Raw genomic sequence first — 20525 nt, forward strand, 5'->3', positions numbered from 1 at the left:
AACTGTTAACTTTAAATATCGCTTAGGAGTTAATAATTATCTATGTAGTTAGAAAATGAAGAGAAACAAAGCACATCCATGCTATTGTATCTGCTTCTCACGGGCCAGTATTCTTTAGACTTTTCTCTTTAGACTTTTCACATACACGGCGCCTATTGGAAAGATTAGTACAATTTGTAGGAAATTTTATAGAATTTGTAATTTATACTTCTTATACAAAATATATATTTGTCTTAGAAGATGGAAAATTAAAGGCAACAAGTACGTACTATCTTAAAATTATGTAATAAAATCTCTTATAACAATTTGACAGTTGAGTTAATCCATAGATAAGCAAAGAGTAAGAAATCCATTTATCTTACAGATAACATTTTAATCGGTATTTTTTTGTTGCAGGTAATGCCCGTTCTACTGCTAGCACTAATTGCGAAATGTAGATGTGAAGCAACAAATGGATATAATAGCTATAACACCAATGATGCTTCCCATTTTGGACAGCTATTAAAACCACCGCCGCCACCTCCACTGCCAATATTGCCTGTGCCATTTAACGCCGGACTAGGAAAACTGCAGAATCAGAACGACTTCGGATATCAATACCAATCTCCCCCGCCATTACCTTCCACAACCCCTCCAGTACTACCTCTTAAAGATTTTAAATTCCCTGCTCCATTTTATAGGCAGTATAGTTTCAATTTCGTTCCACCGCCCCAACCATTTACAACCACGCCATCGCCATCAATGTTCCAGAAAATCTCTGGATGGCTCTTTCCATCACAACAAATATCATCTGACCTACAATCACAAGTGAATAACAACCACAACACTGCACCGCTGAAGGGCAACTGTAATCCTTGCAATTTAGTACCGTGGATACCTGTGATTCGATATGATTTAGCGCCTAATAATGGACGTCAGAATGCTCAGCCTACCTATGGTCCACCGAGTCCGACGACTACTACTAATTTTAACTCTGTTCAAAATTTACCGCAACCCTTTGCCCCGTCACAAAATAATAATTACAATCCTCCAATTAAACTTTCGACGGGAATACCTCATGCTAGTTACGGCCCTCCATCTGCCTCTCAGAGTAGTAGTAGTTCTTTTAATCCTCCGAGTTCAACTTATGGGCCGCCAAGTCCCACACATGTTGTAAGCACATCCAATCAGGCACCTCTGAATTCCCCATACTCTATAAGTAGCAGCTCTTTTTATGACATACCTAACACATCTTTAGGACCGTCTTCATCTTACGGATTACCGAGCTCACCATACAGAGTACCTGATTCAACATATAAATCACCGTTATCTTCTTATGGCACTCCATCTATAGCATATGAAAATCATTTTTCATCAACCACACATTCCCCAATTTCCACAGGTTATAAGCCTGAATTACTGAATCACTATTTACCTACTCAGAATGATGTTGAACTATTAAGTGAATTAGAACCATCTTCTGAATTACAATTACCGAGAGTAACGCATCCTACTGGTTTTAGAAATTCCTATGGAGAACCAATTCTTAATACGTATGCTTTAGATATTCCATTTTCTGTATCAGCAGCTGGTGCAGCTTCATCTAAAATTAAGACTGAGATATTACCAGAAAACCGAGTTAAGCCACATGGTCCTAATATGACGATAGAGTTAGCAAATCCAGCTCCATTTAGTTTAAATAGAGGTAGAAATATTCATACATTACAACCAGTTGCATTACCTAATCTAAGTGTTTCACCACTACCTCCAATATTTAATGCTCGACCTTTTCGTGTTATAACATCAACATATCCTTTTAATAACGCACCCAACAATTTTAACATAGCAAAAAGCGTCCCAGTTGCAGAATATACACAGTCTGTAGAGTATCCTGCTACCATAATTCAGTCTCCTGTTATTGACATAGATGAGTTGAAAACATTTAATCATACGAAGGGTTACAGAAACATACAAAACAGTTTTGTGATAGATGGAATTCGGGATATATCGCCTCAAGCTTCGGAAGATCATATTTCAGCAGCTAAATCTAACCAAGATGTTAGTTTTGAAAGCATCGGAAATGATTTTACAAATGATTTATATGACGGCAATATCCCAATGGATTTAAAGCAACCTTCTAATGTGCCATTTAACCATAAAGTAAGTTTTGCCGATTTACGAGGCGTTAAGGATGAAGATGTTGATAAATATCGCACTGAAAGTAATTTGCAGCATATTGATTCGCCTCTTCTTTACCTTAAGCCGAGCGCACCACACAAAAACTATAATAATTTCTTTTTTATGGTAACCACACCAGGCAAACAACAAGAATATGAAATTTATGATGATATTCCAACAACAACAGAATCCACCCAAGCCACTTTAACGAGTGGTTGGGATGAGAGTAGAAATTATTTTACAGAACATTCATCTTCTCCAATAGAAGAAGAAAAGGACACTAACCGGCCAAAAATTGTTCAAATTATTGTTCCTTATACAACAGCACAAAGAAGTGATCGCAACAGAGACAATTTTAATGCTCATCAGGAAGATTCAATTTCTAGCGCTGAACAGAAATATCAAGCGCGTAAAATTCAATCTAATACTGAAAACATTTTTGTTACTATTGCAACTGAAGGATATAGTACTTTGAAAACAACAACTGAAGAACCTTTGCCAGCAAATACGGAAAACTACGATTTAGACCGGCAAAAATCGCCTATGGATTTTTATGATGTAAAGGAACCGCCATTTGACATAGTGAAACTACAGCACACTATAGATGATTGGACAGAACAAGAGTATTCAAAAGATTACAGTACACCACAGAGAACTCGTTCTAGTGGGAAATATGCAAAACAAATTCCTGATGAGTTTTTAACAACCATCAGTCCATTTACGCATAATTATCCTACAGATATGAACTATTATAATTTTGATTTATATGACCACGAAGGGGCTAGCAGTATGCATCATATAGTGACTGACAATAAGACAGACTTTAATTCCATAAAAAGAAAAGAATATAATACCATTGAAAGATTGAAAAGTAACTACAATAGTGGCAAGAATGAAGAAGCAGAGGATATAAAAAAGTTACACATTTATACAGCAGCATCAACATTTAGAAGCACCACAACCACAACTCCTGCTCCTTGGGGCCAAATACAAACGTCAATATCACCTCTAACTAATGAAAAAATATATGTCGTCACTTCAAAGCCATGGCGAGAAAAAAATGCGAGTAGAGAATATGATTATGAAATAAATCAATTAGAGTCTAATGATACTAGTTCAGACAACGATGATTCCGAATTTGATAACTTACCATTTAAATCACCACGATTTACCAACAGACCTTCATATGGGTTTACAGCTGATGCATTAGAGTCCATAAAACTCGATTCCCCTTATGGCTTTTCAAGAGGATGGCATCGACGAAGTAAGTAAAAAGTAACTAGGTATACTTCTTTTTCTATTTACATTTGACTAAAATATTTCATGTTTTTTTTTTCATTTTCAGTAAACAACCTGGAGTATCCAACATCAGCTGACAATGAATCGTTGGAAGAGGATTTTGAAAAGGTATTGCTATAGCAAAACTATTGAGGTCAAAACTATATTATTTGGATTAATAATTATGGAATAATAATAATTATTATTGTGATTACTTGTGTTAGAAAAAGTATTCTCTTGGTTTTCTGTACGTGGAGGACGTGGTGAATTTTATATTTTAACAACTTTTTTTTTTCTAGGACTCAAAATCTCAAAGAAGACGAAAATAATTGAGAAAAACTATTAGAACTTTTTAATAGGAAAATATCTGCGCAGTAGACAATTTTTGGAACCCTGCGCGAAGGCTTGCTTAAAAAAGTCGATAGTCGAGTTTTGGTGGATGTGCTCAGTACAATTTTTGCTAATGGGACATTTGATTCTTCTATAGGATTTGAAGACGTTATTTATTGATAGAGTATCAGTAGATAAATGTTGTCTTTCAAGATTGTTTTGTCAGTGCAACATACCTATTAGCGCTAACAAGGTGAATTCGTCGCTTCTCAAACTGTGCTTAAGAGATATAGGATTTTGATCTTTCTGCTAGTTGGAAAACTAAAGTTCAGTGTGTGTCAGTGAAGTTGAGTGTCATCAAAACAACAAAAAAACATTTAACAGACTGAAACAAAATAGTGTTAAGCCTTATTAGCTAGTGCAATTAAGTAATATAAGACATGAGCAAATTATGAATAATACAAAAATGTGTTCTTCTGAATTTGATCAAATTATTAAGTATTATAAGGTGTAAAAAGTTCTTGACATACATTGAAAGCTTATAATCTATTATTTCATCGTCTTTACGATTAACCATAATACGTACTTAAAATATTTCTAGCTTATTGTGTTCCTTATCAAACACCTGTGTAAGTATATAATATATTGTATTCTTATTTCTTACTCAGTTAAAAGTCAATTATCATTTACCTGCAAGCATAATACATTATACTTACCTAATTAGGTTATGAAACCTAAGATTTATTCTATAATACCTATTCATGCAATACCATGTTGTCTTAGGTATAGCAATGAGGGTAGCTCAATTTTAGGTGGAGTAAACTTCGATGAACGATGTGTCCTTTTGGCGACTCTGCGCCAATATGGTATTGACTCTGGAGTGGCTTGTTCATACAGTAACTGATTCTGTTTATTTTCTTATGAATATGTATTAGAATAGGTATGTGGCGACCGACCACTGTAGGTTGGTTAGACCGCGTTTTGGTCGTCGCGCAACTGTTTGTTGTGTGACGACGGTAAATCGCGGCGGGCAAATTCCAAGAATGCCACCTGCATATTGCAGCTGCGAGCGCACCTGCTAAACACACCTGCGCGCAGCCGGTAAGAACCGGTATTTACTGGCTTTTGCGTAAACAAGTACGGTGGACGGGGAAAGACTATAAAAAGGCTTTCCCCAGATTCCCAGTGTTCAGTGCGTTTCATCAGTCTACGTTGACACTCGTTGCGTCCCCTTCGTGGACGACTCGCGATAATGAATAGAACGCATTCTGTTCCATGTAAATAATTAGTTAACATTGTAAATACCACTTTAGTGTAAATTTTCTTATTGTGTATTATATAATGTGGGTAACAATAAACCAGTGTACATAACTTTGGGTGTATCATTTAACACCAGCGGAGTCATATATATATACCCCACATATTGGTGACTTCCGACGTGATTAGTCACCACATATTGGTGACTTTCCGACAATTTCAAATTAACATTTTTAATATTTGTGTTTAAATAATTACGTAAATTATTTTTAATTTTTATTATTTTTACGTAAAATTTTAAATAATGCCGGACACACAGTGCGCGGGTGAAAATGCGACTGACTCTAAACTTTTCCGGATCGGTGTTAAAACTCCACCGTTTTGGCCTGAGAAACCAAAACTTTGGTTCGCGCAGCTTGAAGGACAATTTTCTTTAGCTAACATCACCGCGGACAATACCAAGTTTTATCACGTGATCTCAGTGCTCGAACACAAATACGCGGCCGAGGTTGAGGATGTTATTGTGAGCCCTCCCTCGGAAAATAAATACGAAGTTTTAAAAACTCAGCTCATCGAACGATTATCCGCGTCGCGCGGTGAACGGCTCAAACAGCTGTTAATGAGTGAGGAGCTGGGTGACCGCAAACCTAGTCAGTTTTTGCGGCACATACGGAGTTTGGTGGGCGCCGGATATCCCGACGAATTCCTACGCACCTTGTGGTCGAGCCGGTTGCCTAACCTGCTGCAAAGTATCATTGCAATGCAGGAAAGCTTACCGTTAGACCAGGTGGCCCTCTTGGCCGACAAGGTCCATGAGGCTTCGCCCGCGCATAATACGCAGGTCGCCGCCGCGTCTTCTTCTTTCGCGTTAACCCAAGTGAATAGGAAATTAGATGATTTAGCGGCGAGATTCGAAGCTCTGGAGGCGGTGAGTGGTCACCGCACCACCGGGCGGCACCCTTCGAGACCGCGCGGACGCGGCCGCGGCGCACACAAGTCGCGCAGCCGCTCCCGCGCCGACGGCCAGGTTCTGTGTTGGTATCACGAGAAGTTCGGCGCAAAGGCAGCTAAGTGCAAATCACCGTGCCATTTTTTAAAGTAGCGCGGCCGTCTACGTCGGCCGCGATCCCCTACCACGAGTCTGATTCTCCCCCGTACCAAGAGTGTAATTTTGTCCCCTACTACGAGTGTAAGGATGACCCCTACTACAAGTGTAATGTTGTCCCCTACCAAGAGTGTAATGTTGTCCCCTACCAAGAGTGTAATTCGGTCCCCTACCATAAGTGTGATTCGGTGTGCGGTCGATTGTTCGTAACCGACGCAAAGACTAAAGTGCAGTTTTTAGTTGATACGGGATCGGACTTATGCGTTTTCCCGATTAGTTATTTAGGTAAACGGCAACGTCCAAAGACGAACTTTGAACTCTTTGCTGCCAATAACACCGTCATAGCTACTTATGGTTGGCTAAGCATTACCTTAGATTTAGGTCTGCGCCGCTCTTTTAACTGGCGTTTTATAATTGCCGATGTCAGCAAACCTATTATTGGCGTTGACTTTTTATGTTTTTATAATTTACTTGTTGATGTTCGAGGCGCTCGTTTAGTTGATAAGACTACGTCGCTTACATCAGCTGCCCTGGTTGCATCCGCGTGCGCTTACCCTAAGGTCAAAGTCGCGGTTACTGGTGATTCTAAATACCACCAATTGCTGATGGAGTTCCCTGACATTGTGAGGCCGACTGGATCTCCTCTAGAGCGGGAATGTAAACATCAAACGCAACATTTTATAAAAACTACATCTGGCCCGCCTGCCTGCTCTCGGCCGAGGCGGTTGGCGCCTGATCGGTTAAAAATAGCGAAGCAGGAGTTTGAAGATATGGTTCGCACGGGTGTCGCGCGCCGATCTGAGAGTCCTTGGTCATCGCCTTTACATTTGGTGCCTAAAAAGGACACGGGTTGGAGACCTTGCGGTGACTACCGGGCGCTTAACGCTCGTACCGTACCGGATAGATACCCGGTACGGCATATCGCCGATTTCTCTCATAATCTTCACGGTTGTAAAATTTTTAGTAAACTAGACCTAGTGCGTGCTTATAATCAGATTCCTGTAGCGCCTGATGATGTACAAAAAACGGCAATCACGACACCTTTCGGACTTTTCGAATTTCCATACATGAGCTTCGGTTTGCGCAACGCGGCCCAAACGTTTCAGAGTTTTATGGACGAAGTCCTAAGGGATCTTGATTTCTGTTTTCCATTTATCGACGACGTGCTCATCGCTTCGGTCGATGAGGCACAGCATGTCGAGCACCTACGCATAATCTTTCAGCGTTTCAACGAACATGGAATTTTGCTTAATGCTAGCAAATGCGTGTTCGGTGTTCAGGAAATAGAGTTCCTAGGCTACCTGGTTTCTCCTGACGGAACTAAACCTATCGGAGATAGAGTCCAGGCCATACGAAATTTTTCGCGGCCAAAGACTATTCGGGACCTTAGGCGTTTCCTAGGTGCGTTAAATTTTTATAGACGTTTTATTACTGGTGCTGCTAAGTTACAGGTTCCTCTTCACGGTCTGCTTAGTGGTCCAGCAGTTAAAAGTAGTACCGAAATTAACTGGACTCCCGCCTTAGAAGAAGCTTTTAACAAGTGCAAAGAGAGTATTGCTGATGCTGCCCTTCTGGCTCATCCAGATTCATCTGCCCCTCTTGCTATCGTTACGGATGCGTCTGATTCCGCTATCGGGTCGGTTCTCCAGCAACAAGTTCAAGGGCATTGGCAGCCGCTCGGTTTTTTCTCGCGGAAGTTAACGCCAGCTCAGAGTAAGTACAGCGCGTACGATCGTGAGCTGTTGGCGATTTACGAGTCGGTTAAATACTTTCGTTATATGGTCGAATCAAAACCTTTTTACATACTTACCGATCATAAACCGATAGTCTCTGCATTTAAAAAACCCTTGGATTCGTGTTCTCCGCGGCAATTTCGATATCTTGATTTCATATCGCAGTTTTCTACGGATGTTCGGTATATCGCCGGAGAAGACAACGTAGTCGCGGACGCGCTATCAAGGACGGAGGCTATTGCACCGGTAGATGAACTATTAAACGCGTTAGCTAATTCACAAGCTACAGATTCCGAATTAAGGGAATTATTACGAAACGGTTCGTCTCTTAAATTAGAAAAAGTACATTACGGATCTGTAAAATTATTTTGTGACGTTTCTGGTACTAAGCAACGCCCTTATATAACACCAGAGTTTAGAAAGATAGTTTTTGATAACCTTCATAGGTTAAGCCACCCTAGCGCCAGGACCACTATTAAATTGGTGACTGAGCGATACGTGTGGCCAGGTATTAGGAAAGATTGCCGCAACTGGGCAAGCTCCTGTATCGCCTGTCAAAAATCTAAAGTTTCGCGTCACGTACATGCCCCAGTTAGCGATTTCAAACTTCCGTCTAGCCGTTTTTCTCACGTCCACATAGACTTAGTAGGTCCTCTCCCTGTTTCTGACGGGTACAGGTACTGTTTCACCGCGGTCGATAGATTCACGCGATGGCCTGAAGCAGTACCACTTCATGATATAACAGCGGAGAGTGTTGCTAAAGCTTTTATTTCCTCATGGATATCCCGTTACGGTTGTCCACTAAAGGTGACAACGGATAGGGGAAAGCAGTTTGAGTCGCACCTCTTCAGCAAATTGTCAGCAATGATCGGTTCTCAACATCTTAAAACGACTGCGTACCATCCGGCTGCCAATGGTCTTGTGGAACGTTTCCATCGACAATTTAAAGCAGCATTAATGTGTCACGCGAATGATAGTTGGACCGAACAACTTCCACTCGTTCTATTAGGAATTCGCAGTGCATGGAAGGACGATCTTTCAGCGTCCAGTGCCGAGCTTGTTTATGGAGAGCCACTCAGGCTACCCGGCGATCTATTCGAGCCATCTGCTGACAAACAGACTGACTACACCGATTTTCTTGACAGGTTCCGTCTTCATATGAAGAAGTTACAACCTACTCCCATTGCTCGCCATGGTTCGAGCAAAGTATTCGTTTTTAAAGACTTGTCAACGGTTTCGCATGTCTTTTTACGACAGGATTTTGTCAGAAGATCGTTGCAACCTCCATACGCCGGCCCATTTAGGGTGGTGGAACGGAATGATAAGTTTTTTAAGATCGACGTAGCAGGCAAAATAGTTACCGTTTCGATAGACAGGTTGAAGCCAGCCTATATCCTAACGGATAAACCAGGTAGCGTTACTCCAACAGCTGCTGTTCTACCTGCGAGGGATTCTATCGCGGTCCCTCCTTCAGAGCGACCACCTGCAGGTCAAACTACCTCTCGCTCTGGTCGCCGAGTTAGGTTTCCGGATTTTTATCGACCCTAAAGGTCTCCGGGGGGGCTGATGTGGCGACCGACCACTGTAGGTTGGTTAGACCGCGTTTTGGTCGTCGCGCAACTGTTTGTTGTGTGACGACGGTAAATCGCGGCGGGCAAATTCCAAGAATGCCACCTGCATATTGCAGCTGCGAGCGCACCTGCTAAACACACCTGCGCGCAGCCGGTAAGAACCGGTATTTACTGGCTTTTGCGTAAACAAGTACGGTGGACGGGGAAAGACTATAAAAAGGCTTTCCCCAGATTCCCAGTGTTCAGTGCGTTTCATCAGTCTACGTTGACACTCGTTGCGTCCCCTTCGTGGACGACTCGCGATAATGAATAGAACGCATTCTGTTCCATGTAAATAATTAGTTAACATTGTAAATACCACTTTAGTGTAAATTTTCTTATTGTGTATTATATAATGTGGGTAACAATAAACCAGTGTACATAACTTTGGGTGTATCATTTAACACCAGCGGAGTCATATATATATACCCCACAGGTATATCCAATATTATGCGTACCAAAGTTGTAATTTCTGTTCTATTTCGCCAAACTGGATCTTTAGTATTTAATTTTAAATAGGGTTATTGCTATTTGGTATCCAAAATGTGATTTAACCAACAAACAATTATTTGTTATTTACATTTATTACAATTACATATTACTAACTCAATGTAAATATAAAACTATTGTAAATATTAATTATTAATTAATATTAGGTTATTAATTAGTATTAGTTAAAATTAGAGTTGTATACTACGTATTTACAGTATGAACACATTTGTATATACATATAAGTTTACTAGAATATAATTATTGTGATGAATAATTAATTTGTACTGGTAGCTAGATGAATGCAACATTTTATCTATCTATCACATGACCACGTAGTATTATAATTACTTATTCTAAACTCGTTAATTATAATTATTCTATGACTATGACTCTGTTTATAATTTAATTTGTGCAAAAATTAGAAACCTATTGCCATATTATTATTTTGATTGTATCTTAATTTTCATAAAGAAAGGAAAAAAAGATTATTTTTAAGAATAACACTATCAGTTTTTATTTCCTCTATCTTTCTGAATGTAAGTTCCAGTAATATACTAAAACCCTGTACATATAGAAGCTCAGTTATACCTACACAATAATAAATCGTTTATTCCGATATCTGTTTCTTATTTTTATTCTTTATTTTAAAGTACAGGAACTCCGCACTCCAGAAAATAACAGTTAGCATTGTGACAACGTTGAGAACTGTTATAGGAATTCTGTAGGACCCAGAATAGTCTCGTATTCGACCTGAAAAGTAAAAAAAAAAAACTTATTTCAACTATCCTCATATACCTACACTATATTATCTTCTACATTGCAGGGAGAGGAACACTAGACAAATAAATCACACGCCAAATCATTAGGTAGGTACATTAATTAATCTATTTATCTGTTTGCTATTAACTATTATCAGTTATTTCGCTCTACTATAAAGATTAATTAAATAATTTAAATGCATAATATGTTTCATATTTTGATAAAGGACGATGCAGTTCAGATGGAAGCCAGTTAGCTGGGAAGCGGGTGGAAAACTTCTTCCAAAAGTACAATCCAATAAAGACCCTATTGGATTGTACTTTTGGAGAAAACCATATTAATTGTTAAGCCTTCAGGTCGAAATACATAACAGTTCGTTCTGTATCATGAATATAATCCTGTAATTATTTTTATTTGCCTCTTAAAATAATCCAGAATCAATTTTCGTACTGGCCCATTTTTTGTGCTAAAAATTAGCCTGTCTGCAAATCAACGCAGGAATTCTCCCAGTATTATACCACAAGGGCATAGATTAAGCTAGCCCGTGAAATTTGGGAATTCATAATTTCTAAATTGTCTCTGGTCTGGTCTGAGAGACTACGGCCGTCGCTAGTTACCACTACTACCGCTACCATCTTAGACTGCATGCATCACTTACCACCAGGTGAAATCGCAGTTAAGGGCTACTTGTAATGGAATAAAAAGTAGATTTTAGTTCAAAAATTCTTTTAGATTCTAGATTTTACATTAAAAATCCGTCTAATTTATTCCAAAGGAAAGTTAGGAAAATGATTACGGTACTATGCAGTGTTGGTATTATGAATTTCAACCAAGTAGATATTTATAATATAGAGTATAATATGCTGACAATCGAAAATGAATAAAATGATAAACTCTAATGACTACAAAAGATTATTATTAGACTGATCGCGATGATTAAATTGATAGCGATGATAAAATTTATGGTGAAGTTAAAATATGGTAGGAACTCATGAAAACCGAGACCTAATAATGATTCTGAGAAAACAGATAAAATTAAATTACATACCTAAATATGAGAAAAAATTAAAAATCCTAGGTACTAACTTAGTTAAAATTGTAGCTGCAACTGTTATGAGTTATGACACATTTTTTTTTCTTTTTTTAAAGAATAGTAGCCAGGCTAATCATGGCTAATAATCCCATTTCCCCTCCAATTAAGCGTAAAGCTTGTGCCAAGAGTGGGTACGATAATAGTGCAACGGGTGGGGTTGAACCGCCAACCTTTTGGAATTCAGTCCACTCCCCAACCGTTGAGCTATCGAGGCTTATTATTATTATTTATTAAGTAGTTGTATACTGATATGATCAGAGGCAGCGAAAAATACATACAGGGATAGAAAAAATCTAAGTTAGAACATTATCAAATACATAATATACGAAATGATAGAGTATTAATTGTTATCTTAAACTTGTTAATTTGAAGCTTTTTTGAAGGTCATCGAATCGATCTACTTAATAAATTAAAAATTAATCTGTCGAATGAAAATACGTATTGAAAAAAATTAGCTAACAGGCCTCTATCAGATAACAAAATTAACAGCAGTGAAATTGTATACCTACTAATAATAATAATCATTTTTGTTGCTGAAAATGTTACAATAAAACTTATGACTAATGCTTACCTAAACAGCATGATGATTATGACAAAATAATATTTCACTGTGGTTAATTGCACGTTGGATCTTTTTTCTAGACCAAGAATTGACCTGGCTAATTAAGAGGGCTCTCTCCGTCACTCGTTTCATACAATCGTAGTTCCAATTTCATTTGAATATTAAGCAACCAAAGTCCATGAAATTTTGCAGACATATTTTAGAAACTAATATCTGTGTCTGTGGTTTTTAGATTTTTCTAAAAATATGTATGATTGTATGAAACGAGTGATGGAGAGAGCCTTCTTAAGCAACCACAGTCCATGAAATTTTGCAGACATATTCTAGAAACTAATATCTATGTCTGTGGTTTTCCAGATTTCTGTTAAAATATTCGGTTTCAATGTTACGCGGTATTAAATATTTTCATACAAATCTTTGAGCCCCTGTAATTTAGCCCTGTTAATGCAGTCAATAATATTGGCAGCATGCCACCCGGTGGATTTTAAGGTAATTAGTTAAGATAAGCTATAATAAAGTCGTGAACACAGATAAAGGACGATACTAATTACTAATACTAATGTATTAATTTACCTAAAAGAGATCCAATAGTGATGATTATGATTCCATTGAAGAACATCTGGATACCAGAGGCGAAGGGCAACCGTTCCAAAGGCACGTAACTAGGAATAATGATATTCATGTACACCGTCCTCACGCCTTTAGTAATGCCTATAGCCAGTGCCACAAACAGCATACCAGTGAATGTGGTTGTAAACAGCATCACTGAAAACCAAGGAAGAACAGATTTAAGACGTAAGTACATTGAAAGTTGATGAAAGGAGATTTTACCTTATGTTGTACACACGGAGTATTAAGTTTTCATGTTGATTCATCCTAACATCCTAATCCTAATCCTAATAATAATATAAATGTGAAAGTGTGGATGTTTGGATGTTTGTGACTCAATCACGCAAAAACTACTCGACGGATTTGGCCGAAATTTGAAATGAAGATAGATTATACCCTGTACATAGACTACTTTTTATCCCGGAAAATTAAATAGTTCCCGCGGGATTTTGATAAACGTGAATCCACGCGGATGTCACGTCGCGGGCATCAGCTAGTAAGTTCATGAAATTGACAGAAATACAACTTTGCAAAATTACGAACGCAGCAGTATGAAAGTAACATAAGTTTTTGATTTTGAACTTTGCGAGAGTTTATAAGAAGGGAAGTTTCCAGCTGATTGTGTGGGCAAATAGTTTGCGCCACTTTTATCTGAGAAATAGCGCTATTCGTAAAGTGGTCCACAGTTGAATAAATACAAAGGTTACCACACCCGAATGTAATTAGCCTCAAACAGACCTCAAACTATTTGAAATAGTGTAAATAGGTTGTTCAAATAGCATTTGATACGTACATTGTTGTATCTATATTCTATATCTTTTGTTTTTATTTTAAAGAAATTTAGAATTTTCTAAAATTATTAGGTGCTAATTGTAGGTACAAAAGTAGTGCATTGGGTGAGCTTCGATTTGAACCTAATTAAGTCCGAATGGTACGTACGTTCATTCGGATTTAGACTCCTAACGTCCGCTCTTTAGCTAAGTAAGACGTAAGAAAGACGTTTTTAGAAATTACGTTTGCCATGCATATTCAATGTATATATAATGAAGGTCTTGTTGTTAAATCTTATCAGTTTTAGGTAAGAAAGTAAAATCCTAAAGGAATCTTTCACAATATATTGGTGTGGTTATAGCTGAAGTTAAAGTCTGGCATTCTATGAGATAGACCGGGATAAACTTATGTATTCCACAGAATGCACGTTGTGTGCAGAATAATGAATGCACGAGGTCAGTTTAAGCCACGTCCAAAGTTTTTATAAGCAATAAATTCATTAATCACAACTGAAAAAAAAACTTACTCGTTCTGGTAAAGATGATGATGATCAAACTGACCAGGTACATGACTCGAGGTGGTTTTTGAAACCATTCCCCAATGAACGGCGATAAAAATCTAAAAAGAGTATCAGAAAATCCAATCACAGCCATGATCTTCGCAATATCTGAAGTCTCGAATTGTAACATGTCCTTCAGTATGATTGGCAGTAAAAGAGAGAAGTTTATCTCAACACAGGATGCCATTGATAATCCGAACAAAATATTTACAAATATTGGGTCGCTCAGCAACGTTAGATCAAAAAAATCAACAAATCTTTCGAATATACTTTTCGATTTGCTTTCTGAATCAAGTTTATCTTCGTCCGTCTCTTTTCTAATAGTTAGCTCTTTCTCGTGAAATATGTTGATGGAACTACCCAAATTTATTTCTTGAGATTCCCACCACTTGTATTTAGATTCAGCCAGAGGAGGTTCAGGTGTGTTCTTTCGAATATCAGGATGCGATATCGCATTTCTGGTCTGAAGTCCGTTTGCGATTATAAGAGATCGCATGGAAACACTTTTTGGTGCTGATAGTCCATTTTCTGTCAATTCTTCTAGTTTTGGATGCGACTGAACATCTAATATTTAAAAATAATTTTTATTAAGTACCTCAACAGCAAAATTATTCATAAAAAAATTATCATGCACTCTCTTTTCTCTGTACTAAATTTTCTCTAGCAAAAGATAGAGCAAAACAATTACAAAAGTAACCAAACATTTAAACTCTTACCCGTATGCTTCGAAGATGTTGTAACACTACCATTTACGAGTTCGATACCAGGTTCTTTTAATGGAACTTCTTCATCAGTCTCTACTGGATCTTTTAAGTACCATTTAGCCGGTCTAAGTAAACAAGCTGCCAAGAGGGAATGAAGGCAGATACCAGCCAATATTAAGACGGCGTATCTCCAACCGAATGCATAAATAAGTGCACTCATTAATAGAGGTGTGTAAATGGCTCCTAGACCAGTGAGTGACATACCAATACCTATCGCTCGTCCTCTTTTCTGTCTAAAGAATGAATTTATTGCTAAAGAAAATGCTGCCATAACTGCTGCTACTCCCATTGCTGAAAAAAGGATTTGGAAACATGATTTTTTTCTTTAGGTGAAAACAATACAAGACGTGCTTAATCATACTGAACGCAAAATATTGTAACTAACAATTTTTTTATCTTTATATTTATTGATCGAGTATATTATTTTTATCAGTGTAATATCAGACTCCTCATGATATCAGATTTAAATAAAGTTAAGCTATATACTAAGTAAAGTTTGACATATGAGTACTTACAATTAATAATACTGTAGGAAATTATAAATAACCAGAACGTAGATGAGAAGGCTGTTAAAATGAGGCCGGATGTGATTAATAAAGCGCCGGCAACTGCCACTTTTCGGTAGCTATACCGGCGTAGCACAGGACCGCCGAAGAGCGATAGAAGCATACCGAGCCCATGGTTCAAAATAATTACTAGAGTCCCCTGCGTTGCGGTAAGGCCTGTTTCGTCAAAGGCTTCTTGGAAAACCAATCCAAAACCAGCAATAAGAGGAAGTACTACGACCTAAAATCAAACATTTCATCAATATTAATAACTCACTGAATACTTATTATGGAAATTGTTTTAATGATAAGTATAAAGAAAACAAGAAAACCAAGTCTTAATTTAATCGATCAGATTGCGGATATCCGCAACTCTATTTGATTTATATAAATCAAATAGAGTTTTCAAATAATATATTTAAAACTAGCTGTTGCTCGCAACTTCGTCCGCGTAGATTTAGAATTTTCAAAAATCCCGTGGGAACTCTCAGTTTGTGGGATAAGAGTATCATCTCCAGGATGCAAACAGATAGAGCTACTTTTCAATTTACAATAGGTACTAAATATAATTTAGGATTGCTTCTGAAAATTTCTTGTAAATATTACAAAACATTGTGTGTCTGAGTTTGCTATCAATTACTCAGACTTTTTATTATTATAAATGCGAAAGTGTTAGTCCGTCTATATATTATTACCCTTTTACGGCCCTTCCACGTAACCGATTTTGATATAGCTTGCATCCCGGAGATGGCTACTTTTATCTTTGAAAATCATATAGTTCCCACGGGATTCTTAATAACCTAAATTTACGCAGCCGGTTCACGGGTATCATCTACTCAACCCTCAATAATTTTATCATTACGTTCCTAATTTATTTTAGTAGGTACATAGTGTATGGTATTTATATTTGTTTAACTATAGTAACTAACTTATACTCTACTAGCTGATACCCGCGACTTCGTTCGCGTGGATGTAGGTTTTTTAAAATTCCCGTGGGAACTCTTTGATTTTCCGGAATAAAAAGTAGCCTATGTGCTAATCCAGGGTATAATCTATTGCCATTCTAAATTTCAGCCCAATCCGTCCAGTAGTTTTTGCGTGAGGGAGTAGGTAACAAACATACACACACACACACACACACACATACACACACACATACAAACTTTCTCCTTTATAATATTAGTGTGATAGTTGTATATCTACTACTCTACTTACATTATTCAAAGCATAGGCGAAAGTGATGACCCATCCATACCCTCCATCAGGTGGCACTTTATTCATTGCACCAGACATCCTAGTAATAGCAAATGTATCCGGATGTGAAACTGTCGCATGTCTTGTAAAGCACTAAATGTCCAGGACTTATTCACTTTCATTAATTCATTCAGCTTAAAATACAGTTTCTTTATTATCACTTGTTTCTATACCTGTTCACATTAAGTTCGTAGATACTTATTGGGTTATTGACATAGAAAGGAGCTTCAACATTTAATAATGGTATTCCAACATACATCCAGCCCGCATGTTAGTGATATTAGCTAACGAATGGCACAAAAGCATGCAGTGATACTTCTTATCGTAATACATTAATGTCGGTTTTATCAAATGTACCTAACTAGTTGGCCCAAAGATATTTATTTAGTGTCTAACTATCTAATAATAATACGGTAGTCTTCAATGACAATTACTTATAAGCAATCAGGCATCATTTCTTACATAATGTTATATTTTGATTATTTGGATATCCGATCAAATGTGGATGTCGACTGTCGATATTACCTACTTGGTCTTTATCATAACTCCTATGACCTTTTGAACTTATTATCTATTTAATACCTACTATATTCTTCACTTGTTTAGAATCTGGACTTATCTATTTAGACCTATTAATGTACCTACTATTACAGGGTGTTATTAGAACGCTAGCGAAAACTTTGCTCTTTTTAACTCCCGACCCAAAAAGAGGGGTGTTATAAATTTGACGTGTGTATCTGTGTATCTGTCTGTGGCATCGTAGCTCCTAAACTAATGAACTGATTTTAATTTAGTTTTTTTTTTGTTTGAAAAGTGGCTTGATCGAGAGTGTTCTTAGCTATAATTCAAGAAAATCGGTTTAGCCGATTGAAAGTTATCAGCTCTTTTCTTGCCACTGCGTTGGTGCGTCCCCCGACCCTGGGACCCAGCGGGCGACATCCGCAGACCGACCCGATCCCGCGCACGTCGCCCGTGTCCCGTCCTACGCTTCGTCCACTGTGCCCTCTGCTAGTTAGAGGGACACGCGGAGAAACCTCCCTCCTGCCAGGTCATTAGCCATAGCCAACAATATCTCCGAAGAGAAATTATTAGCCATGTTACCGGGGCGCACCGGCCCAAACACTGCTCTTCTCCTCGGACGCATCCAAAAGGGACCAGCAGCATCCAGGCACACTGGTGGGTTACCTGGCTGGCGCCCCAATAACCATATGCCTTACTACTTAGGTAGGTACTTGCAGTTTTAGTGATTTAATACTGCACTTCTCTGTAAAATGCTTTCTTAGAAAGACACTTTAAACTTGCAAGTCAAGAATCCAATACTAATAATAAATAACTAATTTGTCTTATCAAAATAGATACCTAATAAGTGATACTAAGATATAATATTGGTCACGTAACGTAATGAATAATAAAAATAACTAAAAATAAAATAATCTTATAAAAATTGATGTAGTTTTTAAATTTTTCGGTACAGAAACAAATAAGAACATTAAAAGGTTTATTTTTAGGGTTCCGTACCTCAAAAGGAATAACGGAACCCTCATAGGATCGCTTTGTTGTCTGTCTGTCGGTCTGTCTGTCTATCCGTCTGTCGTGTCTGTCAAGAAAACCTATAGGTTACTTCCCGTTGACCTAAAATCATGAAATATGGCAGGTAGGTAGGTACAAGTAAACGAAAAAATCCGAAAACCGTGAGTTTGTGATTACATCACAAAAAAAATGTGTTCCAATTTTCAAAGTAAAATAACTATACCAAGAGGGGTACCTATCACACGAAAGGCTTTTACTTGTACATTTTAAAACAGATCTTTATTTATTTTTATGCATAATAGGTTTTAATTTATCGTGCAAAATGTCGAAAAAAATACCCGAGAACGGAACCCTCGGTGCGCGAGTCTGACTCGCACTTGGCCGATTTTTCACTAAAATTTCACAGTGGAAATAATAACTGACCTACCTACAGTAATTTTTCTGTGAATTGCCTGTTATGATAATAATATTATATTATAATGTATAATATTCCGTATTATTTTATCTATACAATCTCTCTATTGATATAAATTAATATTGTTAGGATGCGGTTTCGACGACAATGTTAGTTCATTCTGAATGTTGCCGTAATTTTGCTGTTGCTTGTATTATAGGTATTAGGCATAATATATTAAGTTGGCCATAAGCACCAAAGTGTACATCACTGACTATTGTACGATCGCAATTATTGTTTATATACTATGTAGTTAATGTAGAAATGCTTAACTATGATATAAACTAAACCAGAACGAAAATCTGAACATCCCGGATTTGAAACAGCCTTGTCTGTCGGTACTAGATGGTACTAGGCCTCGAGTGTTTTTGTAAAGCGCTAAGACATGAGCTCGCGATGGAGGTCCTGAATGAAGATTTTTCAAACTTATTTTAATTAGGTATTATTCAGACTTTTACGCGTTTCTGAGGTAAAATCTGAGATTCACAGAGTAAATGCGGGTTAGTGTCCGAAATAAAATATTATATTCCCAGATTAGTTCGAACTTTAACCTTTAAGTAAATAGGTACTTAGTTTGTACTTTTACACTATCATCTACATATTTTGTACTTGAACACGACGCCAAATTTTCATGATAGGTACCTTTTTTTTTTTGTTGACGCTGGGGAATACATTTACGCATCCCCCCCCGGAAGCTAGCCAGCCAGCCGTGAGGCAGCCAGCCAGCTGAGGGAGGGTATGTGGGACTCGCCGGCCGAGAGGCGACCGGAATCGGGAATACCCACTAAACCCCAGCGGCGCTACTGCGCGTCGCCTGGCGTACCTATGACTTTTGAATACCTATCGATACCTAGGTATGAATATACATACCTACACCTACCTACATTACAGCAAACATACTTTTACGATAATAATGCCAACTAAATAAAGTAAATGAACACATAGAATTAGTATAAAATTTTATCAAAGATACCTAACCTACCTAACAATCACGCAGCCGTTTCATTTATCATCAAAATTGATAACACAAATACCTACTTACACCTTCACACGATCACCTCATGTAATTTTAAAGATACTAAAATATAATTGAAAATTCACAATTGATTGGAATTTGGTCACTTTATTTATGTTAGATAGTAACTTAAAAGGTTAGTATAATTGAGTATACCTAAGTCTTTAGGTATCATATTATTATTTATTCGCATTGAGATGTGATTTTATATTATATTATATTATGTAGTGTAGTGAGTAATACCTAAACGATGCATTTCGAGTTTCGAGTAGCCAAAAGGAGAAAAAGAAATTTAAAGAACTCCATCGTAGTGTCTTTAACTTAAATTTTTCCGAAATCGTAATAGCTAGGTACCTACTAGGTATTCATCTGCAGCTAAAGACAATATATTAGTACGTCTATACTATAGATATATTGTGACATTAAGCCGTTTTTTACATAAAACATTATTCATACTATGCTTCTTAATTAAAAATCTAGTAGGTATGTAGTTTTTAACCTCCAGACATTACCAGCACGTTATCTGATAGTGATTTCAAAGTGTGCTATTAATTTCAATTATACATATACTATATTATACTCGTTATATATCTATCGTCTATGTTATACTTGTACCTTCATAGATAACAGATAAAGGTCTAATAAGTC

General features: G+C 37.5%; 2 protein-coding genes across 3 annotated transcripts; one reads left to right on the forward strand and one right to left on the reverse strand.

Moving 5' to 3' along the window:
* Positions 1-264: 264 nt before the first annotated feature.
* LOC123866211 lies at positions 265-10029 on the forward strand. Of its 2 annotated transcripts, none has more exons than XM_045907631.1 (4): positions 265-3421; positions 3503-3564; positions 3735-4705; positions 9907-10029. In XM_045907631.1, the coding sequence occupies exons 1-3, from the start codon at positions 400-402 to the stop codon at positions 3762-3764; spliced, it is 3114 nt and encodes a 1037-aa protein (XP_045763587.1). In that variant the 5' UTR covers positions 265-399; the 3' UTR covers positions 3765-4705; positions 9907-10029. The 2 variants fall into 2 exon arrangements, with proteins under 2 accessions (XP_045763587.1, XP_045763588.1); XM_045907632.1 differs by having other exon boundaries at positions 3735-4709; positions 9907-9954.
* Positions 10030-10037: 8 nt separating this feature from the next.
* LOC123866216 (monocarboxylate transporter 9-like) lies at positions 10038-17379 on the reverse strand. Its single transcript, XM_045907643.1, has 6 exons — positions 16840-17379; positions 15595-15865; positions 15032-15370; positions 14283-14879; positions 12950-13141; positions 10038-10712 (listed from the first exon to the last, which is right to left on the reverse strand). Exons 1-6 carry the CDS (start codon positions 16915-16917, stop codon positions 10570-10572), a joined length of 1620 nt encoding a protein of 539 aa, XP_045763599.1. The 5' UTR covers positions 16918-17379; the 3' UTR covers positions 10038-10569.
* Positions 17380-20525: the final 3146 nt, after the last annotated feature.

This window comes from Maniola jurtina, chromosome 6, assembly GCF_905333055.1.
Source record: "Maniola jurtina chromosome 6, ilManJurt1.1, whole genome shotgun sequence".
NCBI lineage: Eukaryota > Metazoa > Arthropoda > Insecta > Lepidoptera > Nymphalidae > Maniola > Maniola jurtina.